Source organism: Cebus imitator, unplaced genomic scaffold (genome assembly GCF_001604975.1).
Source record: "Cebus imitator isolate Cc_AM_T3 unplaced genomic scaffold, Cebus_imitator-1.0 Scaffold241, whole genome shotgun sequence".
NCBI lineage: Eukaryota > Metazoa > Chordata > Mammalia > Primates > Cebidae > Cebus > Cebus imitator.
In genome coordinates, this window is record NW_016107556.1 from 1,595,228 (window position 1) to 1,622,207 (window position 26,980).

At 35.0% G+C, this 26,980-nt stretch overlaps 1 protein-coding gene across 3 annotated transcripts in view; it reads left to right on the top strand.

Annotated features, from left to right (window-relative positions):
- SLC36A4 (solute carrier family 36 member 4) overlaps nucleotides 1-16,027 on the top strand; it is a 51,085-nt gene extending 35,058 nt beyond the window's left edge. Inside the window, exons 10-11 of one of the 3 annotated variants that reach the window (XM_017498432.2) lie at nucleotides 4,623-4,792; nucleotides 11,411-16,027. In XM_017498432.2, the coding sequence (XP_017353921.1) occupies nucleotides 4,623-4,792; nucleotides 11,411-11,718 (478 nt within the window). In that variant the 3' untranslated portion in view covers nucleotides 11,719-16,027. The remainder of the gene's footprint in view (nucleotides 1-4,622; nucleotides 4,793-11,410) is intronic. The other 2 variants (XM_017498433.2, XM_017498435.2) reach the window with 2 other exon arrangements.
- The last annotated feature ends 10,953 nt before the right edge of the window (nucleotides 16,028-26,980 follow it).

Genomic DNA, 26,980 nt, shown 5'->3' on the forward strand with positions numbered 1-26,980 from the left:
GCTGATGTAACTTTATTTTATGTCAGTAAAAAAGTACTTACATGCAAAATGATGCATTTTTATTTTTAAAAATATTAAATCAATTATTACCCACATATTAAAAACATTTAAGTGAAAAGATAATTAAGAAAAAGCAATGTCCTTCTGTTAAACTAATAATAAACTAACAAGAATATTTGTTTAATTATCATAGTATAATTAAACAAATATCATAGTTGCATATCATAGTATAGGAAACACATGTCTTTCAGTTATGTTGTATATATTCAGTAACTTGATCATTTATGTGTAGCCTTTAAGCCTCAAGCTGAGAAACATATCCTTAGCTAATTTTAAAAATTAAGTTTTAAATGTTGTTAGTTCTAAGGAGTTCCTTCTTTTCTAATTGTGCTATGTATTTTCAAAGCTATTTTTACTCAGCTTTCAAATTTCATCTTACTTTTGTATGGTAAATATATTATCGTGGGATACTGATTGAATCTCTTCTTGCCATAGTTTAGAGAACTGTTTATAATCCTTACTACTTTCACCACTCCTATTCAACATAGTATTGGAAGTCCTGGCCAGAGCAATCAGGCAAAAGAAAGAAACAAAAGGCATCCAAATAGGAAGAGACAAAGTCAAACTATCCCTGTTTGCAGATGACATGATCCTCTGTCTAGAAAACCCCATAGTAAGCCCAAAAGCTTCTTAAGCTGATACGCAACTTCAGCAGTCTCAAGCTGCGAAATCAGTGTGCAAAAAACATCAACATTTCTATACACCAATAACAGTCAAGCTGAGAGCCAAATCTTTCGTGTGCCAATAGTGAATGATATTATGTTGCCACAATTCACAATTGCCATATAAAGAATAAAGTACCTAGGGATACAGCTAACCAGGAAGGTGAAAAGATCTCTAAAACAAGAAGTATAAAACACTGCTCAAAGAAATCAGAGATGACACAAACAAATGGAAAAACATTCCATGCTCATGGATAGGAAGAATCAATATCATAAAAATGGCCACAGTGCCCAAAGCAATTTATAGATTCAGTGCTATCCCTTTATTTATTTACTTATTTATTTTGAGATGGAGCCTTGCTTTGTCACCCAGGCTGGAGTACAGTGGTGTAGTCGTGGCACACTGCAACCTCCGCCTATTGGGTTCAAGCACTTCTCCTGCCTCAGCCTCCCAAGCAGCTGGGACTACAGGCGCATGCTACCACGCCCAGCTAATTTTTTGTATTTTTAGTAGAGATGGGGTTTTACCATATTGACCAGGCTGGTCTCGAACTCCTGACCTTATGATCCACTCGCCCCCACCTCCCAAAGTGCTGGGATTACAGGCATGAGCCACTGTGCCCAGCCATGTTATTCTATTAAACTGCCATTGACATTCTTCACAGAACTAGAAAAAAACTATTTTAAAATTCATGTGGAACCAAAAATTAGCCTGAATGGCCAAAGCAATCCTCAGCAAAAAGAACAAAGCTGGAGGCATCACACTGTCCAACTTAAAACTATACTACAGGGCTGCAGTAACCAAAACAGTATGGTACTGGCATAAAAGCAGACACATAGACCAATGGAACAGAATAGAGAGCCCAGAAGTAAGGCTACCTGCAACTATCTGATCTTCAAAAAACTTGACAAAAGCAATGGGGAAAGGATTCCCTATTCAATAAATGGTGCTAGGATAACTGGCTAGCCATATGCAGAAGACTGAAACTGGACCCCTTCCTTAACACTATAAACAAAAAATTAACTCAAGATGAAGTAAAAGCTTAAATGTAAAATGCCAGACCGTAAAAACCCTGGAAGACAACCTAGCCAATACCATTCTGGACATAGAAATGGGCAAAGATTTTATGCTGAAGATACCAAAAGCAATTGCAACAAAAGCAGAAATTGACAAATGGGATCTAATTAAACTAAAGAGCTTCTGCACAGCAAAGAAAACTTATCAACAGAGTGAACAGACAACCTACAGAATGGAAGAAAATTTTTTCAAATTATGCATCCACCAAAGATCTCATATCCAGCATTTAAAGGAACTTCAAGAAATTTATAAGAAAAATATCTCATTAAAAAGTGGGCAAAGGCTTTGGGAGGCTAAGGCAGGCGGATCACAAGGTCAGGAGTTCGAGACCTGCCTGGCCAGTATGGTGAAACCCTATCTCTACTAAAAATACAAAAATTAGTCTGGCATGGTGGTGGGTGCCTGTAGTCCCAGCTACTCGGGGGGCAGAGGCAGGAGAATCACTTGAACCCAGGAGGTGGAGGTTGCAGTGAGCCAAGATTGTGCTTTTGCACTCCAGCCTGGTCAACAAAGTGACACTCTGTCTCCAATAAATAAATAAATAAAATAATAAAGTGGGCAAAGGTTATGAACAGATACTTCTCAAAGTGTCATATGAAAGAAAAAGTCTTATGAAAAAGCTCAACATCATATGAAAGAAAAAGCTCAACCGTCATGTGAAAGAAAAAGCTCAACATCATTGATCATTAGAGAAATGCAAATCAAAACCACAACGAGATACCTTCTCACACCAGTCAGAATGGCTATTACTAAACGGTCAAAAACACACTATTGAGGTTATGGAGAAAAAGGAACAACACTTAGAAACTGTTGGTGGGATTCCTCAAAGACCTTAAAACAGAAATACCATTTGATCCAGCAGTCCCATTACTGAGTTTATACCCAAAGAAATATAAATCATTCTATTATAAAGACACATACATGCCTGTGTTCATTGCAGCACTATTCACAATAGCAAAGACATGTAATCAACCTAAATGCCTATCAATGATAGACTGGATAAAGAACATGTGGTATGTATACATTATAGAAGACTATTCAGCCATAAAAAAGATGAGATTATGTTCTTTGTAGGAACATGGTTGGAGCTGAAGGTCATTATACTTAGCAAACTAACACAGGAACAGAAAACCAAATACCACATACACTTACTTGTAAGTGGGAGCTAAATGATGAGAAGAGATGAACACATGGAGAGTAACAACACATACTGGGACCTATTGAGGGTGAAGGGTGTAAGGAGGGAGCAGATCAGGAAAAATAACCAATGGGTACTAGGCTTAGTACCTGGAGGATGAACTAATCTGTACAACAAGCCCCCATGATACAAATTTACCTGTATAGCCTGCACATGTGTCCTTGAACTTAAATTTAAAAATCCTTACTACTTTAAGTCTTAAGACATCAAAAATAAACTGAAAGACCCATTAATGTTGAGGTTTTTATTTATCAAAAGAAGAATATAATCCTTTTAAAATGATTGCATTTTTTTATAAGAAAGAAAACACTCTTCCCTGTGCATAGGAATTTTAGGTGAGTAAGTGGAACTTTGAGAAGACTGTGGGAAGATGTTTCTGCTGATGGAGGACATATGTGTTAATCACTGCCCTGATGCTGCAGGACTCTGAATCCACAGTGTTCTCTCTGCTTTGTTACTTAAAAAATGCAAGGCGATTTGGGCTATTCTTTTGAATGTTGTAAAATATTAAAAATTTTTAAAAGTACAGCACATTAATTTTATTATTCTGCTACCCAAAAGAGTGGATTCTGTAATGTTCCTTCCTCTAGGTCCTACAATTTTATGTTTTCTTTTCATGTCATTATCAACATTTAAAAAGTCTTCTTTTGCCAGGCATAAGAAAGTTACTGAAGTCTTTATGAAGACATACATGCAAAGTTTTAACAGGACGTTATACATAATGTAGAAATCTAAAGATATTTATAAAACTGAAAATTTATAAAAATTTTCAGTTTTATAAATATCTTTAGATTTTTATCTTTAATATCTTTTTTATATTTTTATAAATATAAAATTAAACATTTTATATTTAATATTTTATATTTAATTTTATATTTTAAATTTTATATTTAATTTTATATTTATTATATATTTATATTTAATTTTATAAATATAAAATTAAATATTTTATAAAAACAAATATAAATATTTTTATAAATATCTTTAGTGTGCTGTTTTGAAGCGCTATATATCAAAGAAATAAGTTAATTTGTACAAAAAATAACAACCTTACCCAGCAACTCTATTTCCCTTATTTAATGTAATTTTAACATATTGTATGTATAATTTAGAGAACTTTGCAAGTTGACACTGTTTAGATGCCTGCTTTTAGACTTAAGATAGATGACATTTCTGCAACTAATGACATACCTCTGAAGATTTTCAACCAAGAACTGTACTTTAGAGTTTAAAATGAGTTTTTCTTCTATGTAAAGATCAATGAGGGTATGACTCAGGATTAAAGACATATAATAGTCTCAATTTTTAAAAAGAAAGTTGAGAAAATATTAGCTCTTCAGGGGGCTGAGTCTAATCTTTAAAATATTGGCTTAATGAAATCTTTTTACCAATATATCCCGAACCCTGGCATGCATGTTGAAGCTTTCCAGTCTTGTCAAAATGAATTGTCCTTGTATCATCTAGAAATTTAGTTAGAGACCAGTTTGCCTTTTTATAAATAAGCATTTGTAGTAAGGTTCTAATTTGGTATTCTGGATTTCTGACTTACCTTAATATTAAAAATAAAGGAGAAAAGCTAAATTCACATTAAAAATGACTAAATTTTGAAAATTTTTTTCAACAGGTTATATCAATCAGTGAAAATTCTGTATTCCTTTGGCATTTTTGTGACATATTCAATTCAGTTCTATGTTCCAGCAGAGATCATTATCCCTGGGATCACATCCAAATTTCATACTAAATGGAAAAAAATCTGTGAATTTGGGATAAGATCCTTCTTGGTTAGTATTACTTGTAAGTATCATTATGTATTCCATAATAATTCTTTTATTGTTGAATTTCTTAAAATGAAAGCTACATAAGATGTATTTTTCAATATTTTTGAAACAATTTTATGCATCCAGCTGTGTTACTTTTCAGGTTAAAATTCTGTCTTTCTACTGCATAAGAAAAACACAAATCTGATCCTATCACACTTAAAATAACTAATGAAGCTGTTTTGAAAATTACGTTACTGGTGATTAAAATAACGTGTACATGGGACCCCTTCCATTGTTGATACACATTTTATTTTGGTTCTAGTTTTCCTTAGGTTTTTAATTCCTGTTTTTGTATATTTTAACAGTTTACTTCTCCATAACCACCTACAAGAAAGTGTTTAATTTTACTTGTATTGGTTTTTTATACTTTTAGTGGCTTATTTTCTTACTATTTGGAATTCATAATGGAGACTCATGGAAAGGGAGGTTGAGTTTCGTATAGTGGAAAGAGTGTAAGTTTTGGAGTCACACAGATCTGGGGATTCAAACTCAAGCCTACCACTTGCTTGCTGTTGTATTTAGGCAAGTTATATGACATTGTTGAGCCCCTCTTTCCTCAACTATGAAATGAAAGTAAAACTTCCTTATGGCATTTTGGTGGGGTTAGAAATAATATTAACAAAGTATTAATAACTGGAAGTTATGATCATTATTGTCACTATTATTATAACTACAAATATACAGATGATTGCACCACCAAACTAAACTGGGATTACCTAAAATGATGCTAGGGACCAGATTACTAGTGTTCTGGGGAACAAGCAGCTTTGGAAATTCCTTGCGTAAGATATTAATAACCATCTTGCATGATTTAGAATGATAGAGGTGGAAATTCAGGGCAACTCAGTAAATTGCATTGAGCAGCCTGGCATGGAGCTTGTGCCTAGATTTAAAGAATTGGGCTTATACATTTTGTTTGAAAAGAGAAATGTAAAGCTGGAAAAGTAGATAAACTGTATTTTTCAAAGTAACTACTTAAATTAGTGAATTATATCACTAATAAGAGAAATCATATTAAGGAGTGAAGTCAATAAGCCCATATTCTGATAACTAACACAAAAAGTCAGTGGGAAAAATATTTTAAAACATTTTGAACTTTTAAAATATATCTTTTATTGATATTTTGGTAATGACTAAATAAAAAGACTAATTTCAGTAAAAGTTTTTATCAATAGGTGTAAGCAATTCTATTCTGAAAGTATATCCTCTTTTAAAGTTGGTAATGGAAATTCAAGTAAAGGAGCTTGAGGGCAACGTTAAAAGGGGTTCAGATTTTTTTAATAACTTCACCCACTTCTGCACATTGGCTGGCATTGTTATACTGAAGTTGTGAATCTGCTGAGGCACAGACCATACCACATATGCTACTGTGGGTTTGTTCCCAGAAGTCAGGGGCTTAGTTCATAGCACAGAGAACTGCAGCCTTTTCTGGGCTGCTGCTTTCTTTTAGTTAAAAGTCATTGGCCAGGCGCGGTGGCTCACACATGTATTCCCAGCACTTTGGGAGGCCAAGGCGGGTGGATCACAAGGTCAAGATATTGAGACCATCCTGGCCAACATGGTGAAACCTCGTCTCTACTAAAAATACAAAAAAACTAGCTGGGCATGGTGGCGTGTGCCTGTAGTCCCAGCTACTCAGGAGGCTGAGGCAGGAGAATTGCTTGAACCTGGGAAGTGGAGGTTGCAGTGAGCCGAGGTCACGCCACTGCACTCCAGCCTGGCGCCTGGTGACAGAGTGAGACTCTGTCTCAAAAAAAAAAAAAAAGTCATTAAAGCTACTCAACCATATACGCCTTGGACAAAGAGAACAAAAACTATGTAATATTTCTCTCTGCTATATTGGGACACATCACTGGACACTGAACTTCATTTGTGTCTTTGGCACATAACCTTCCAAATTAAAGTAAAAGTCAGCTGATATTCATAGCAAAACTGCTTTTTAGTCTGTTTTCCAAAGTACTTGAAAAGATTTGGGGGCATACTCTTTGCTGATAAATGTGTGTAGACAGTTGATGAGACCTTGTTAAGTTTGTAGAGTAGGCTTTGTGGCACTAGCAATGAGAATGGAGGCTCAGCCTGATTTGCATTGAAAATTGAATGTCTTTCAGTGTTACATAATCCTTTCCAAGTACTGAATCCACGTTTGTTGTATTGGTCTGTAAAGAAGTGGACTTATCAGCTTGGATTATGTTAGTTGTATCCAAGTATCCGTTTAGCATTTGAACCATGTTCTCAAAATATCTTCTTAGTGAACGTCAAAAACTTTAGAAATGATTCAGTCTCCTCCTGCAGGTTCCCTTTAGGTACTTACCTGGTATATAGGCACAGGCACCTCACGAGTGAGGGAGGAGGTAGGGTACAAACCAGCTAAAGGTCACCATGGACATAAATATCTTTTATTTTAGAAGCAAACCTATACTATGAGCCATTAAATTTTTAAATGTGTTGTAGTAAACACTGAGACCAATGTTTCAATTCTGTGTATGAATTGAATCAACAGAATATACTAAGTACTATTCTGTTATTCTCTAATTTGATTGTTCTACTGTTTGTAATTTTTAAACTGTCCTTATTTTTATAATATATAGTAGACTATGACTATATAAGTATCAAAATCCATAAATCTTTAGTAGTTTGTGGAGAAAACCCACTAAAATCCTTCATTTAAGTTAGTTGCATTTGCAGATTTAAAAAGTACCTTTGTGTATCCTGATATCATGTCTTAGAGTCAGTAGGTATGTGGATAGCACCAGTAACTATTTGTATAATTAAAATTGATGTGGTAAGTTATTTTCTACATTTTTTGTTTTTGGTGCTGTAATATCAAGTGCTTTGTTTTGTACTCTGATGTGTCTACATTTACCCTTCAGATGCAAATAATGGACTTAAATAGGCTTTTATTTTAGTATCAGAGGGAACTTTATGCACTAAGGATACATTCTTTTTCTTGCTATTTATAGTTTTGGTAAATACTGAATAAGTCTGACTACTACTTAATAGATCTATTCATAATAGCTGTCTGTAAATGACATAGTCTTTGTAATGAGTAAAACTATCCTTATCGTAAACTCTCCTTTGAGTTTTTAGTAATATATGTTGGTTTTGGCTAAAAGCATATATACTTGTCTTCTTTGTTTACTGATAACATTGGCAATAGCATATTTCAAGCGATTTTTACTTGCAAATATCTTTTGGTTATGTAATTTTTAAAATCTGACTTTAAACAGATTTTAGATGGGAATTATACTTCATGATTTCAAAGTATTTTCTAGATGGAAATTTTGTCTATAAATTCTAAAATGCTATAGTATTCCCAACATAGTTTTCAAACAATATTTTACCTGATTTGCTAGTGAGAGCTTGGATTATAGATAAACAAGGAAAAATGGATTCCAAATTGAAAGTCTCTTCAGAAGGTGGCAAGATTCTAGTCATATTTGTTTGGCCTTACCTTTTTATTTTTTTATACCTTAAGTTCTGGGGTACATGTGCGGAACATGAAGGTTTGTTACATAAGTATACACGTGCTATGGTGATTTGCTGCACCTATCAACCCATCATCTACATTAGGTATTTCTCCTAATGCTGTCCTTCCCCTATCACCCCACCCCAACAGGCCCCGATATATGATATTCCCCTCCCTGTGTCCATGTGTTCTCATTGTTCAACTTCCACTTATGAGTGAGAATATACTGTGTTTGGTTTTCTGTTCTTGTGTTAGTTTGCTGAGAATAATGGTTTCCAGCTTCATCCACATCCCTGCAAAGGACATGAACTCATCCTTTTTATGGCTGCATAGTATTCCATGGTGTATATGTGCCACATTTTCTTTATCCAGTCTACTACTGATGGGCATTTGGGTTGGATCCAAGTTTTTGCTGTTGTGAACAGGGCTACAATACTTGTGCATGTGTCTTTATAATAGAATGATTTATAATCCATTGGGTATATACCCAGTAATGGATTGCTGGGTCAAATGATATTTCTAGTTCTAGATCCTTGAGGAATTGCCGCACTATCTTCCACAATGGTTGCATTTTACACTCTCACCAATAGTGTAAAAGTGTTCCTACTTCTCCACATCCTCTCCAGCATCTGTTGTCTCTTGACTTCTTAATAATTACCATTCTAACTGGCATGAGATGGTATCTCATTGTGGTTTTGATTTGCATTTCTCCAATGACCAGTGATGATGAGCTTTTTTTTTCATATATTTGTTGGATGCATAAATGTCTCTTTTTGAGGAGTGTCTGTTCATATCCTTCGTTCACTTTTTGATGGGGTTGTTTTTTTCTTGTACATTTGTTTAGGTTCTTTGTATATTCTGGATATTAGCCCTTTGTCGGTGGATAAATTGCAAAAATTTTTCCCTATTCTGTAATTTGTCTGTTCACTCTGATGATAGTTTCTTTTGCTGTGCAGAAGCTCTTTAGTTTAATTAGATCCCATTTGTCTATTTTGGCTTTTGTTGCCATTGCTGTTGGTGTTGTAGTCATGAAGTCTTTGCCAATGTGTCTGGCCTTACTTTTATGCTACTAACTATAACTAGGTGAAGCATGTCTCCACAAATGATTATGTTCAATGAATTCTGAGAGGTTTTAATTATGTTTCAGAATTATGCTGTATAGTTCCCTAGAGAGCAAAGTTAAAAGCCTATAGCAAGCATCCATTAGATGAAGAATCTACTTTATAAAGTATTTCTACTTTAGAGTTCTTTAGAGCTAGTTATTTCTACTTCTTTAGAGTCAGTTATTTCATTTATAAAGGGTTATGCCACTTTAGCCCTATAGGTGTAAAGTTCAGTTTATAACTTCAAAGCAGTTTTTAAAGCTTTAGCTTTCATAATAATTTGAATACAGAATGATAAATAATAACTTCTGGTTATATGAGGAACATGGTGAGAATTTAGTTCCAAATTGATCCCACAAAACCTCCTGGAAAATATTGAGAGCCACAGAAAGAATAGAAAAAAAAAACATCATAAAATAAAAATTAAGAAGTAGATAAACCAGTATATTGCAAATTGAAAGCTAAGTTACTAATAGGACTATATATTTACAGATTATATATATATATATATATATATATATATATACACACACACACACACACACACACACACACACACACGCACATATATATTTTCAACACATGGTATAATTGGGTCCCCAAAGAGGAACTGTGGTGATGTAACCACCATTGGTAGCAGTGGTGATGTAGTTTTCACAGCCTACATATGAGCAAACCACAGCTCTTATTTCTGGTGGCAACTGCAAACCCTCAACAAGTCATTTAACAAAACATTTAAGGACAAGTAAAGAAGGAATATGTCTTAGTTTTTGCAAACCTTCTGTTGATGCATTTTTAGAAGATCAAGAAAGTGCCAGACCAGAACTTGCAGAAAACTTGTCAACGGTTTGGAAATCTGCTGACAATAACAGAGTACTATTTTTTTTTTTCATTTTGAAGTAATTTAGACAGAAAGGTTGTAAACAAAAGTAGTTACCATAAACCTCTACTCAGCTTCCTCTGATGTTCACAGCTTCTATAAACACAGTACAGTTATTAAAACCAAGAAATTAGCATGGATGCAGTGCTATTAACTACTTAATAGACCTTATTATAATCTCACCAGTTTTCCCACTAAAATCTTTTTCTGGTCCAGGACGTAAGACATCATTCCACTTGAATTTAGCTATCGTAGTCATGTGTCTCTTCCAATATTGACTGTCCTTGATGTTCTTAGTCTTTCTTGACCTTGACACTTTCAAAATGTCAGTAATTTTGTGGAATTTCTTGCAATTTGAGTTTTTCTGATGCTTTCTCTTGATTAGGTTGAAGTATTTTACTTGATTAGGTTGAAGGATTTTTAACAAGAATCCCACGGAAATGATGCTGTGCACTTCTCAGTGTATCACATCGTAATATCAGTGTCTTATTGGTGATGTTAAATATGTTAAGGTGGTCTCTTGACATAGTTCTCCACTGTAAAGGTACTAGTTTTCCCTTTATAATTAATAAGTATCTTGAAGGAAGATATTTTGAAACTCTGTAACTGTCCAGATCTCATCCAGTTTTTGCCCACTAATTTCAGCATTCTACAATGATTCTTCCTATCCAGTGATTATTGTGGTATTTACTTAATGTTTTTCTGTTTCCATTGTTCCTTCTATTTTGATTAATTGGAATTCTACTTTAAGGAATAGCTATCTCTTCCCTCCCGTTTATTTTTGTCCCACCACTCCATGTTTTGTGCTTTATTGAGCTGTATTGGCAGGCAAAGTAATGCAAATGCTTTGAAAATAAACTATCAAAACTTCTTTGCCCGGAATTTTAAAGCAAAAAAGTAAAAGTTGTTTTCATAAGAAACTGTTGACAAGTGAAAGTCTAGGAAATGTCACTCATATTTTGGTCTTTCTGTCTCTTTCTAGCTTAGATCAAAATATGACAGATTTTTTCCACAGGCAATAGTTTAGTAGTCCCAACTTTAATTATTTTTAGTAATTATTTTCAGTATTGAAAATACTGACTTCTAGTATTCATGTAAGTAATAAACATTTAAATAAGAAAAATATTTATTTTCATTTCCTAGGTGCTGGAGCAATTCTTATTCCTCGTTTAGACATTGTGATTTCCTTCGTTGGAGCTGTGAGCAGCAGCACATTGGCCCTGATCCTACCACCTTTGGTTGAAATTCTTACATTTTCTAAGGAACATTATAACATATGGATGATCCTGAAAAATATTTCTATAGCATTCACTGGAGTTGTTGGTTTCTTACTAGGTACATATGTAACTGTTGAAGAAATTATTTATCCCACTCCCACAGTTGTAGCCAGCACTGCACAAAGTCCTTTTCTAAATTTGAATTCAACTTGCTTAACATCTGGTTTGAAATAGTAAAAGCAGAATCGTGAGTGTTCTATTTTTGTCTCATTTCTGAAAATTATCAAAATAACTAGTAAAATGCCTTGTCATATACTTAAAAATGGTAACAAACTCCATTTTCTTTTGGCACACTATTAATATTTTGGAAGTAATTTTAACTCTTTACCAGTAGTGGTAAACCTATGACAAATCCTTGGTTTTAAGTGTTAGCAATAGTTTCAAAAAATTAAGTTCTGAAACTTGAAAAAAAATTAAAGAATAAAAATACTTCTATTAGTCTTTTATCTCAGTAAGAAATAACCAGGATATTTCTCTTTTATGCTATTCTTTTGCCACTAACTTGAGAAGGGAATAGGATTTCAACAATAAAATAATAAAATAAGAACATATATACAACAAGGTCTCTCCACATCATCCCCGTGAATGCCCAAGTAAACTTTATGTATAATGTAAAAAAAAGAATCTCAGTTATGGTTTCATTAGTGAGCCAGATAATAATGATTAGCTCCTGGAAATATAGAAAACTCTCATTAACATAATGTAAGCATCAGAAAATTGTAAACAATAAATTAATATTATACTCTATCAATGATAGTTGATCTTCATAATCAAGAGGCACTGTTCAAGAACCTGACTTAGTGTTTGAATGAAATTTGAAAAGGGACTTTAAAAGTTATCCAGTGGAACTCCCTTATTTTTCGTCAGAGGAAATGGAGGCCCAAAAAAGTTAAGTAACTTGGTCAAGACCACTCAGCCTTGAGATCAAGAGAACCTAATCTCTGACTCCCAGGCCAGGATGTTTTATTTTTCACATCATGTCCAAGAAAAGGAATAAATTATGTTCAGCTTAATTTTAGTCTTGAATCTATTTAATTATATTTTAATACTTTGAAAGTGAATGTGCATTTTTTAATAGTATATGTGACCTGAGCAGAAAATCAGGGAACTCTTAAGAAGTCTCACCCTGGCTATATAAACCGCAGCAAGAGAAAGAAGCTATGTTATTTTAAAACAGAGTAGAGACCACTTGCTGTTGAAAATGTTGGCTAGTAAAATGTGTGCCCAGCTATGTTAGTTGTGGCTTGAGCTTTTTTTTTATTGTTTCATTCCTTTCCTGGGTTTTGTAGGCACCATCTTCCCAAGTGGCAGAAAATAGATACCTCAAAAAAATAGAGGATTTGTGGACTCTTTCCAGCCCTGTGGCTTTTCTTATCACAACCTTTTATTTATTATGAGCAAAATAAAAAAAATCAGCTGGGTGTGGTGGTCCATGCTTACAATCCCAGCTACTCTGGAGGATAAGTTGGGAGGATCACTTGAGAGGCTAGGATCGTGAGACCGGCCTGGGCAACATAGTGAGACCCTATCTATATAAAACATAAACATTTTTAAAAAGTTAGCCTGACGTAATGGTGTGTACCTGTAGTTCCGGCTACTCAGGAGGCTGAAGCAGGAGGATCCCTTGAGCCCAAGAGTTTGAGGTTGTGGTAAGCTATGATCTTGCCACTGCACTCCAGCCTGAGTAACTGAGGGACATCTCAACTCATAAATCTAAAACAAACACACAAAAATACAATAAGCATAAATCATAAAGGGATTCATGCTTAGAAAAAAAATCAAGATAATAATAAACTGCCTACTAAATATTGAGACACTGTAGGCTTCTTTCAGAGAAATAAATTTCATTATTCCAGATTTTTCAAGCCCAATTACTAACCAAGATAAAGAATCTCTCAGTTGTTGGGGAAGATGAAAACTATTGAGAATAGAATGGTCTCCTGACTTTAAAAAAATTCATACTTTAAAACATGAAGTGTTTACTCAGGCCGGTGATACTTTAATTTGCTAGCATACTATACTTGAAGATACCATCAAGATCACTATAGTTTAAATACTCTATTTTTATATGTAAATGTTAACTTCATTCAAATAATTCTTGCTTATATCATTAACTGGTCATCAAATACAATCCTGAAGATATATCAGAAGCTTTATTTTGGTACAAAGTCATAAGAATCAAAACTTTTTTAACCATTCACATTAGGTATCACCAGTAATTGTTTGAGATACTTTTATATCAAATTTGTTACACTGAACCTTTAGTCATACTAAGAGAATGCAGAAGCTATAGGGAAATTAATCTTCACTGAAACTAATATTGCATAATCTTGAATTAGATGTTTAAAAAACTTTATAGCTTGATATAAAATGAGTTGAAAATTATTTAATAGAAAGCAGCATTCGGTTTTTTTCACCTGTTTTCAGATAACATTTCTAGTCTTTATGTGTTATTTTATTTTTACATTTTGGCTCGTTTATTGTCTTTATGGAGTTTGTCAAATGCAATGAAATTTGAATAGTTGATCATAGCAATAAATAATTTTTAAATTCAGCACAAATATATCTTGAGTATATTGTCAACCAGGCTTCCTTTCCATAAGAATTGCTAAAGGAAGCCTGGTTGATAATATCATTCACTAAATGATGAATACTTTAAATACAAGAAAAAGTTGAAATGCAGAAAAGAAGACGGGCTAAAAAGGAAGAAAGTTTTAATTCTCAACAAGAAACACTATTTAGATGGAAAGTGTAAATGTATTCTTATTAAGGGTATTTAATGATACTTTTTTGTGTGAAAATAACCAGTGGGTAATTTTTTCTCTGAAAATTTAGTTTTAATGAGTTGTAAAATTTCCTAAAGATTTTGGAGATGATATTTTGATTATACCAGCTCTTCCTTTTATTTTGGGAGCCTGGAGAAATGAGTGATTGCACCTGTCAAATTTTGTATCGCATAGCCTTTGGATCATCACATTGTGACTAAAATGACTTCAGCATTTTGTCGGCCATGACAGTGAAGAACTCTTCACTGAAAGTTAAGCAGTTGCCTGAGAGCCTTTTCTGCTACTGAGGGGGAAAAAAGTAAAGTTTTATTTACCTCTAATGAGCTCTGTTCCGACTCAGTTATCAGTGTTCCTTTATACCCAAGAGTTTAATCAGTATCAGGGTCAACTTGTCAAAGCGCTAGTTCTCAGACATTTTTTTTGGACGATCTTCTTTTCCCCACATAGCCAGATTTTTTTTTCACAGTTAAGAAAATAAGAGCTACAGCGTATTCTTGGTTAAAAACCAGTTTAGACGGTGTTACCAAATGAAAAAAGTCTGTGTTAGCAAATGCCACATTATATTTAGTCGTATTCTTAAAATGATTTCTGCCTCTTGCCTAGACAATGCACTTACATATTTACAAGCATTGTATGTCAATGTACATGTTTTGAATTTCCTAACAGTGTCTAATCTTAGCAGTTTCATAGTAGTTACATAAAATCTCTTTAACTGCAAAGTACTATAAAACATTTCTTGAAATATTAAAGTATTATATTAGTGCCATTTCTGTAGTAAGACTTGGCAAAGCACAAGTCTTACTATAGCTTATGTCTTCTCACAGATTTGAGTACGGCATCTGAGTAGTAGATTTGTTTACTGACAGTATACACAAATTAGGTCTTGACCTCACTTCCTTCTTCATTTGAAAGGGAGAAGATTTGAAATAGAGCTAATGTAAATAATAAATACATTTATTTAAATGACATCAGTGGCTCAATACCATCTGTTAAGGAATAAAATAATTTGGTAAAAATATAGAACATTAATAATATAAAATAATGACTTTTTAAAAAATGAATCTGATCTTTTTGGCTCACTAAGCTTTCCCTAATAAGAAAATTTGAGAAACTTGGATCTGAAAAGTATAGTAATATATTTCCTAACATTAAATTCCTGGCTGTAATAGTTAATACTTTGCCAGCATTATGGTTTGTCATGTTTATGCCTCTGGCACTTACTAGGCTAAACTTTGATTAATTTTGACCTATGAGATAAGGAAACATGCTTAAGAAATGGCTAGAAATGCTATTTATTGCCCTATGATAAGTGAAATGGCAGATCACTCTGATTCTCAGAATTTCATATTAAAATTAGCTAGTTCCTACATGCATGAGTGCACACACACAAATCAGTAATCTATGTGAATTGTATACTAATACTAATTTACTATTTAAATTGGGTCCAGAAGTTGTTTCGAAAAGAACATACTAAAAATACTTCATTAGAGTTTTCTTTATAGCAAATAGGAAAATACATGTTTACATTCTGGATAAATTAAGCTGTGGGTTGGTTTTTGTTTTTCAAATGATTTTGTTTGAAGATGAAATATCATTGCATTCAAGTCAATTCTTTTAACAATTTTCTTTATAACAATATGAAAAAATCTGTCTTAAAGTAACTTTTCTGAATTTTCAATAAAATATTTTGCAGTTGCCTTTTAGATATTTTTTTATAAGGTTAAATGACATTGATAAGTGTCATAAGCTAAAAATGACACTAGTGTAATATTCTCATAATAACATTTTAATCAGTCTTTATGGTTAATTCTCTGTTATGCTGGAAGTTGGTATTGTGTACTTCTAAGATTTAAGAGCAGAAGTTGATTAAAAATAAAAGAACAAACTCAAAACTGTGACCTGAACTTCCTGCAGCATGAATGCAGGATAAGCTGTCTGCAGATGCTGCATTCATGATTTAATTTACTGCTTTCGTAAGGTCAAGAATATGTATCAGTCATTTTGTTTGCATTACAAAATTGGAATAATGCTTTTGGGAAAGCCTTATGCCAATCCTGTAATAAAAGATCATAAAGATATTTATACCTTTGCATCAGTAATCCTGCTCTTATGAACTTAGCATAAAGACATATCATAGTTTGGCCAGGTGTGGTGGCTCACCCCTGTAGTCCCAGCACTTTGGGAGGCCAAGGCAGATGGATCACGAAGTCAAGAGACGGAGACCATCCTAGCCAACATGGTGAAACCTCGTCTCTACTAAAAATATAAAAATTAGCTGGGCATAGTGGTAGGCACCTGTAGTCCCAGCTACTTGGGAGGCTGAAGCAGGAGAATCATTTGAACCCAGGAGGTGGAGATTGCAGTGAGCCAAGATTTGTGCCCCTGCACTCCAGCCTGGTGACAGAGCAAGACTCTGTCTCAAAAAAAAAAAAATCATCAGAAGAGAGATGCTATGACTAAAGGTGTATTACAACATTATGTTTTAATGTGAGAAATTGGAAACAAGTTACATGTTCAACAAGAGGGAGATCATAATGAAGATTATGTAAATTACGCCAAAGTTATACTGAGGACTAATAATTTGGGAAATTAAAAATTGCATAAAATTAAATTTAAATTGCAGTTCTGCAAAATATGCATCCAGGCCAAGAAACAGAGATTTGTGGAAAATGGAACCATAATGTCAGAATAAAGAAATGAGTTTTACTAGTTTTAAATGACTAGTGGAAGGAGGCATGTGAGAGGAATAAACAAATGGTTTTAGGAACAGGAAATTTATAAAGCCTTAGTAGTAGTACATGCTTCTGGCAAGCAAGAGAAAGAACATAAAGACAACACACACACACACACACACACACACGAGAGAGAGAGAGGGATAGGATGGACTTGGTTAATGTAAATTGCAATGAAAAGCCCTGTGGGGTACTTGCTGGAGGAAAAAAAATAAAGATGGCTAATACTACTTTAATTGGTAAAACAAGGTACTACTCTGTTCTTTAAAAACCAAGAAAGGTTTCTTTGGAAAAGGTTGCACATTGTTTTATTTTAAGTTCTGGGATACATGTGCAGAATGTGCAGGTTTCTTGCATAGGTAAATGTGTGCCATGGTGGTTTGCTGCACTTATCAGGCCCCAGTGTTTGTTGTTCCCTTCCCTGTGTCCATGTGTTCTTATTGTTTACCTCCCACTTGTAAGTGAAAATGTGATATTTGGTTTTCCGTCTCCTTTGTTAGTTTGCTGAGGATAATAGTTTCCAGTTCCATCCATGTCTCCACAAAAGACATGATCTTGTTCCTTTTTATGGCTGCATAGTATTCCATGGTGTTGTTCCTTTTTATGGCTTCATAGTATTCCATGGTGTATATGTACCATGTTTTCTTAGTCTATCATTGATGGGCATTTCGGTTAATTCCATATCTTTACAATTGTGAAGCATACTGCAAGGAACATACTCATGCATGTATCTCTGTAATAGAATGATTTATATTCCTTTGGGCATATATCCAGTAATGGGATTGCTGAGTCAAATAGCATTTTTGGTTCTAGATTTTTGAAGAATTGCACACTGTCCACTTGTCGTCTACAATGGTTGAACTAATTTATATTCCCACCAACAGTGTAAAAGTATTCCTATTTTTCTGCAACCTCGCCAGTATCTTTTATTTCTTGACTTTTTAATAATTGCCATTCCGACTGGTGTCAGGTACCTCATTATGGTTTTGATTTGCGTTTCTCTAATGACCAGTGGTGATAAGCTTTTTTAAAAATGCGGTTGTTGACCACACAAATATCTTCTTTTGAGAAGTGTCTTTTCATATCCTTTGCCCACTTTTTGAGTGGGTTGCTTTATTTTCTTGTAAATTTATTTAAGTTCCTTGTAGATTCTGGATATTAGACCTTTGTCAGATGGGTAGAGTGCAAAAATTTTCTCCCATTCTAGGTGACCTGTTCATGCTGATGGTTGTTTCTTTTGCTGTGCAGGAGCTCTTTAGTTTGATTAGATCCCATTTGTCATTTTTTGCTTTTGCTGCAATTGCTTTTGGCAATTTCATGATGAAAGAGCTCAAAAAGTACAAACTAAGGATCACAATGAATATCTGGAAATGGGAATTAATGTCACTGAAAATGATTTGTTTGATGGTTTAAAATATGAGGGAATTGGGTCTTTTGGTCTTCAGTTTTTCTGGTCCCACGCATTATCTTTCATGAGACCTTGCTCAAGTGTGTTGTTTGCGCATACAGCAGAGTGTGCTCCGTAGAAAAAAAATTTACCTCAATGAGTATTAGTACTTTTCAGTATAAAACAGATTAATTTTGCCACTGGAAGAAGACAAGAGGCATCAATATAATATTTTGCACACCAAAAATGTATCTGGGTCTCCCTTTTTAGGATATGCTTGGAAAACTAGCCACCCAGTGTTAATGACTGATAAGTATTATACTGAAACAAACTGCTGGAAATCACACATAATCAATGATGCCCATCAAATGCATACTGGTAGAGATTTTGCTTTTTAGCCAGTGTTGTATAGATAAAAACTGCCTAATGACTTCTGGTTGTTGTGATATAGAAAACCCAAACCATAGAAGATATTTTCTAAAATTAAAGTTGCTTTGGAGGCACTACATAGACAGAAAAAGATGTGTTGTACTCAATTCTGACAGAGGCCCAGGTTATTACAAGGTTATGAGAGTAGCCCCTAAATGTAAATCCACATACTGCTTGGTTTTCAGAGGTTAACTAGCAGTCTACCATGGTACCTCCTGACCGAAATGTTCAAGGAAATAGTGAAAATAAGAATTCTGATCATCTTGCAGCTCTTGAGGGTACACCTTTGAACACATTCTGCCAGGAGATGGGCAGTGACTACAGATACATTTTTCCTCACTGAAAAAAATGTTGGTTGCCACAGGGAAACATCCTAGGAGCTGAAAAATCATGGATGGGAAAATTTCTCCAGGACACTGATAATGCCAATAAAGACCATTTCTGTCACTTCCAATGTGGTGTATCTCAGCAATATTCTTAATTACCTTGACAAGCCAGGACTTACCAGTCTGGGGATAAGCTTTTGCCAATTTCCAATGATGAGGATAAAGGGTCAGGATTAAAACAAAACAAGCTGTGGAACAAATGCCTCAGTCACTAGGAATTTTATTCCCAATATTGGATTACTTTCTTTCTCGTTAGAGAAAACAAAACAATGAAATCTTGGGTATGCTTAAAAAAATACATCAAGATGCCACAATAGAACATAAAGAATTGCTCTACAGCAGTGGTCAGCAACATTTTTTAGCACCAGGGACCAATTTTGTGGATAATTTTTTCACGGACGGGGCGGAGGGGTTGGTTTTGGGATGAAACTGTTCCACTTCAGATCACCAGGCGTAATTAGATTCCAATAAGGGGCACACAGCCTACATCCCTTACATGCACAGTTCATGATAGAGTTCACAATCTTATGAGAATCTCATGCCATCGCTGATTTGAGAGGAGGCGGAGCTCAGGTGGTAATGCTTGCCAGCTGCTCACCTTCTTCTGTGCAGACAGTTCCCAATGGGTCACGGGACCCCTGCTCTATAGAGTGCAATGTAATCAGAGTAGATTAGGAGTTTCTTACTAAGCCCAAGTAAAACCAATGAAATTGCCAGGTTTTGGCCGGGCGCGGTGGCTCAAGCCTGTAATCCCAGCACTTTGGGAGGCCGAGGCGGGTGGATCACGAGCTCAAGAGATCGAGACCATCCTGGTCAACATGGTGAAACCCCGTCTCCACTAAAAATAAAAAAAATTAGCTGGGCATGGTGGCGCGTGCCTGTAATCCCCGCTACTCAGGAGGCTGAGGCAGGAGAATTGCCTGAACCCAGGAGGCGGAGGTTGCGGTGAGCCGAGATCGCGCCATTGCACTCCAGCCTGGGTAACATGAGTGAAACTCCGTCTCAAAAAAAAAAAAAAAAAAAAAAAAAAAAAAAAAAAAAAAATTGCCAGGTTTTGATTCCATTATGGACTTAGAGTTTTCAAGGTACTCACTGATAAATCTCTTCATTCATTCTCTGTCCACCCTTTATCCTCATCATATCTCAGTCCACATTTAAGCTGGGCTGAGATAACATTCTGATAACCGAATTATCAGACGAAGCCCTCAATCACCTGCTGACATTCCTAATGACCTATCATTGTAATTTTGAAATCTTTAACTGAGTAGCAGTAGAGAGGCAGGAAAGAAACATACTGCATGTAGAACCTCATGCTTCAATTATTTAGCCAAAAACTGAGTGGAAGGTTAATAGTGAGATCAGCCGTCTTCCACTGACATGAAACAATTATTCTTACCTTTAATATTGCCTTAAGTTTTTATAATTTAAATACAAATCATGCCTCTTTCTGTTCACTTAAAATTAATGGTCCAAGAGTCCACTTAACAACTACTAAGTGGTTTGGGGATAACAAAAATATGAGAGGTTGTTGGTTGAATAAATGAGTCTGGGAATTATCTGGGCTACACAATGTCTAAATATGGTGAAAGCTCACCCTTGAATGGTTTTTCCTGGTTGTGGCCAGGGACAATTGGAAATGTGTTGAGAACAGGTGCATGAGTGGGAGTGTTAGAAGTCTTAGGATTTGCATTTGATGAAAACAGCAAATATTAGGAAGATTAATCTTCTGAGACAATATATAAATGATAGAAATGATCACAGTGTAAAAGAAATGGCATCATCAGTCATGTTTTAATAAAATATTGAGACAGACGGGCAGGGGGTCAGAAACTATTCTAAATCTGCCAAAGGATGCAAATAATTTTTCTTTTTGACAAGAAGATTCACTTGCCAAAATTTCAACCCAAACTAGCTCAAAAATATTGCATTTTTCCCCTGTGGTATTCTGAGCATATTCTCTCAATGGTTACCCTGGTAGAGTTCACTGATATTTGTGAAAAAAGAAAGAAATTAATATAGCTACTATAACAGACCACCCCTAAAATCCTAGTGGCTTAACACACTAAAAGTTTCTTTCTTTCTCATGTGACAATGTGCTGCATCATTGAGCTCCTTGCCTCCACATAGGGATGCAGGATCTCGGCTCTTTGCACCTGTATCACTACCATACTGAACATGTGGCTTCTGGGGTCCCATAGAAGAGGAAAAAAAAGCACAGGCAATCATGCACAGGCTTTTACGGCCAGGCCTAGAAGAGCGGTACCTCACTTCTACCCACTTTCTATTACCTAGAACCTAATCATATGGGCCTGTGTTATTAATTCCAAGGGAGACTGGGATATAGAGTCTGTGTGCTCAGAAAGAGGAAATATTATTTTATATTAAAAACAATAATGCTATGCTTAAGATCTAAAAAGGATGTGAATTTTTAAAATGAAGTACAATAATTCAAAGAAATTTTGAGTTTAAAGATTCCAATTTAAGTTATCCTATAGACTCCTGAGAACCCACATTTGCACTCTGCCATTGTTAGAGGCATCTTTGGTGAAGTTTGAGAAGTTAGTAGTGATGGGCTCAGAGTGAGCTGTCCATTCATTTTCAGTGATCAACATCAAAGAGCCAGAATCAGGTACACAATTAGCAGACAATAAAATTTCTTCTCACACATTTCCTCCCGCCATTCCCTTAATGAAGAAAATGACTCATGAGAGACTAAAACAGATGGGACGCTAATCTTATTAGCACTGTAATCCAAACCAAGCAGCCTCAACATGGAACCTAAAAAGAGACAGTAATTGAGGACTACATTATATTTTTAAAATTTAGGTTCAGTATGAAACCTAAAAAGGGACAATAATTGGGGAGTACATTTATTATTAAAAAGATAGAAGGAAATCCTGTCATTTGCAGTAACATGGATGGAACTGAAAGACATCATGTTAAGTGAAATAAGCAGGAACAGAAAATTAAACACCACATGTTCTCACTCATATGTGGAAGCTAAAAACATGATGTCATAGAAGTAAAAAGACAGGATATTAGAGGCTGGGAAGGGTAGGGAGATATTTGTTAAAGGATACACAGTTACAGGTAGGAGAAATAAATTCTAGTGCTATATACCACTGTAGGATGATTATAGTTAACAACAAAATATTATGTATTTTCAAATAACTAGAAGGGTATTGAGCATTCCCAACACAAACAACTGATTAATGTTTGAGATGATGGATATGCTAATTTACCTAATCTGATCACTATAGAGAATATATGTCGAAACATCTCTATGTACCCCTTAAGTATGTACAATTATTATTTGTCAATTAAAATAATTATTTTAAGGTGGAAGGAATTCAGTCTGTTCAGCTTTTAACATTTGAAAAAAAGAAAGGAGAAACTTTGGCAATGGAGAGGAATATGAAATGATGTTTTATGTGTATTTTGATACTGAAATTTGCATGCACTTTTTCCTCTTCAAACTTTGACAAAATTAAGCAAGCATCATACAAGAAACGCAGCCATGGAAATAAATTTAAAAGACATTCCAAGCAGGGCAAGGTACCAATAAACATTTGATGAATTGAGGAACAGATGCAAAGAATAGTAGTGCAGTACTGACAACTTCTGAATATAGAACTTTATCATTTTTCATTAAAAGGATAAAGTCAGGCCGGGCGCAATGGCTCATGCTCTCCTTTAATAGAATGGGTCTGCTATAGGTAAGAAACAATAAAAATTAATAGTTATGGGGCTCTAGGAGTGCCCTTTATATGGGTGAGGCCCTTTATACATAGTACCTTGTTGAAGTCTTACCTACTATATGAGGGAAGCAGCATTATGATCCCAATTTACAGAAGAGGAAACAGACTGAACAAAGTATGGAGACATGCTAGTAAGTGGAGAAACCAGGGTGGAAATGTAAGTATGACTAACACTAAACCCCATGCCCTTAACCAATTTATTACCTATTATATGTCATTGCTTCTCTGTGCAGGGAGATGACACTGAACAGTTAAGAATCAAATTAATTATCATCCTATGGCATTATTTAACTTTAACGATAATAGCTCTTGGCATTTTTCAAAAGTCAGATGATGAAGCTGTAACTTCTTTGGGTGATTATGTGAATCCTTCCAGGATGTTCCAGTCTCCTTAAAATGTCAGGGGGTAAAAGAAAGGAGACAAGCTCAAATTGGAACAGGTCAGATGTGAAAAAGAATTTCTCAAGAGTACAATAAGTATGGAAATGTTTTACTGAGAGATGGAGTACTTTTATCTTGAGATGCCTGCAAAAGAATTAAAGATTTTAGCTCAGGGCAAGAGGAATTGACTAAATTACTTCTGAAAGTCCTTAAGGGTTTTCATTATTAAGAAAATTCTGAAACAAAATTCAGACTCTAGAAAACAGATATCTAAAATCTCTGTGGTTATAATAAAGAAAAACCAAACAATCCCACATCTCCTTAAATGTAAGAATTATTTAGACAATTTAGATTTTGATAACATTTTATTGCAATTAAGACCCCCAAATAAGAATAAAAAGTCACTTTACAATGAAAATTTCAATGTTAATTCAATATGGCTACAATATTTTGAATATATATGTGTATGTATATGCATACACACATGTCTGCATGTGTATACACATGTATCATTAAAATCCTTCTAAAGAATATATATCATTTAAGTGAAAACTTCTAAAAAATTAATGATTATTTGAGTTGCATGTTCAGAGATATAAAAACAAATGATATTTCAATTTTGTAAATAGGGAAAAAAGCAGTACTACAAACAACATAATATAGTTTCTGAAGTTCCAATACAACTGATTTAATTCCTTTCAAGCTCACAAACATTGAGGGAGCAGCTACAAAGTATTAATCTCTATGTTAAGCACTGACCCATCATCTCATGATTAAATGGTGGGTTCAGGACACATTTGCCTCTTCTTTTTCATGAGCCCCCTTTGAAAGAGCAGTAGAGATATCAAAGGGAATAAATGCATTATCGCAGAGAGAATTGCAGAAGAGTTATTAGCAAATAAAAGATTACCAAAATATTATAAACCATTGAAAGTATATAAACAGAGCAGAAAAAAAGTGCAGCTCACAGAAAGTGAGCATTAAGGGGCTGCTGTGGGAACGGGAGCCAATCCTCTCAGCTGAACTCTGGGGAGCACTCCCCTACAGGTATGGAAACTAGGAGTGAGAGATAGGGAAATTAATCATAGGTCTACCCATGGAAAAACTATGCTCATTCACCCCACTCCCCAATTCTAAAAGCTGAGCTAGTTTTAATAAATTAACACAAATCTTTTACAAATTATTTCAAAGAAACAGAAGAGCAAAGAATATGTCAAAACTGATGCAACAATGCCAAATACATTATACTAAATACATTATACTAAATATACTAAAACCAAAGACATCACAAAAAGAAAAAAACTACAAACCAATATCCTTCATGAATATAGACACAAAAATATTCAACAAAATGCTAGAAAACTGAATCCCACAACATATAAAAAGAATTATACAACATAACCAAGTGAGATTTATCTCAAGAAGACAAGGTTGTTTTAACATCCAAAAATCAAAGATCAGGAAGAAGTTAAAGTTGCTCATTCTCACCACTTCTATTTGGCATTGTGCTGGAAGTTCTAGCCAGCGCAATTGGGCAAGTGCTGTAGATAGAATGTTTGCTTGTGTCGCCTCACCTCCCAAATTCATATGTGGAAACCTAAATCCCCAATGAGATGGTGTTTTGGAGGTGGGGCTTTTGAGAGGTAATACATCACAAAGGTGGAGGCCTCATGAATGGGATTAGTGCCTTTACAAGAGATAAAGAGACCAGAGCTCACTCTCTGTCACCATACAACAGAAGACAGGTATCTGTGAACCAGAAAAATGGCATTCACCAAGAACCTGACCATGCTGGTGCCTGATATTGGACTTCCAATCCCCCAAAACTGTGAGAAACAAATGTCTGTTATTAAAGCTGCCCACTCTACAGTATTCTGTTATAGTAGCCTTAATGGACTAAGATAGAAATAAAATGAAATAAAAGACATCCAGATAGAAATGAAATAAGTAAACAGTCTTTATTTGCAGACAACATGACCCTAGAATATAGAAAACCCTAAGGAATCTACCAAATTACTATTGAAACTAATAGATGAACTGCAGAATACAAGATCAATATATTCAAAATCAATTATATTTCAATAGAGTAGCAACAAACAATCCAAAATGAAAATTACAGCATAATTCACAATAACCAAAAGGTGGAAACAACCCCAATGTCCACTGACAGATGAATAAACAAAAAAATTTGGTCTATACGTACAATGGAATATTATTCAGTCTCAAAAAGGAAATAAATTTGGCACATGCTACAACATGGGTGAACCTGGAAGACATGGTAAATACGTCTCCTGTTTATGCTCAAATGGTATACGCTCTGTCAAATCAAAATAGATTTTTCTAAAGATGTGAAATTATTCTGATCAATTCTTTCCTCCTTTAACAACAAATACACTGTTAGTGAGCCAGGTTAGTGAGTCAAATAAGAGAAGTCCAGGAAAATGAGTGGGGAAGATAGGCTGTTCTGGTTTAATGTAAACAGCTTAAATATGACATTTAAAGGAGTCTGAGAAGCAATTTCCTTAGACTGTTGACTTATTTGCTTTAGGATTAATTTATTCTTTTTTCTTCATTGCAAGTCCAATGCATTTTAATTTTCAAAGAGTACTATGTTCAGCACCACTTATTATACGTTCTTGCTATATGCCCAGAACCCGAGAACCATGCTAATATTATCATCTATCATTCAATACTGTAAAAACAATGCTATTATTTCATCTAATTGTAGTCCGGTTTTCCCTAGGCTTCAGCCATGAGTGGAGGGGTGGCAGGAGCTAAGGTCAAGGCACAACTTTTGATCTCAGCTGGCAGGAGAGGAAAGTGGGTAGGACGGACTGGTGAATGCTTACTTCTTGGGCTCAGAGTTCCACAGGGCATCAGGATCTAATCAGCTATGCTTCTCCTATTACCACTCCCCTATCTTTGCCTCTCTCTGCTTCTGGAATGATCTTTTCCTTTCTGTCCAGGCTCAGAAATGACATCTCCATCCTTCCCTGAGCTCTTTCATCAAAATTCCCAGTGCCCTTTTGATTGCACCCAGGCATTAGAAAGGAATCCTCTGGCATTGGTCATTGATAATCTTCTGGTCCTTTCTGAGAAGTTTGAACTCTTATAGAAGATATTTGACAACAAATTTCAAATCGTTGATGTTTTTCAATTTGTTTTTTCTTCTTTCCTTTAACCATTTAGTCAACAAACATTTTTGAGTACCTACTACTTGCTAGGTGTTCTAGGTGCTAGAGACAATCTTCCTTCCTTTGTAGGTCTGCTGCTTACCTGTTTGCTAGGGAACTGATGGGGAGCCATTTCTTCTTTGGGAAACCTGGGCCCAGCACTGATGAAATAAAGCTTCATGGTTCCTCGTCAACCCCATCCTCCAACCTGGGAGTGCTGCAGAGGCCAGTACGGAGGTCGGGGTTCTCAGGGTTTGTGTGAGGGATTGTGTCTCTGGAACCCAGACTGGAGGAAGGGAGGAACGTCATTTACTTTGAACAGCAGGAGTCAGACCTGCTGGGAAAGGGGCCCCTTTTTCTGTGAGCAGAACTGAACTAGATTTTTCATTTGCATTTCATGGGCG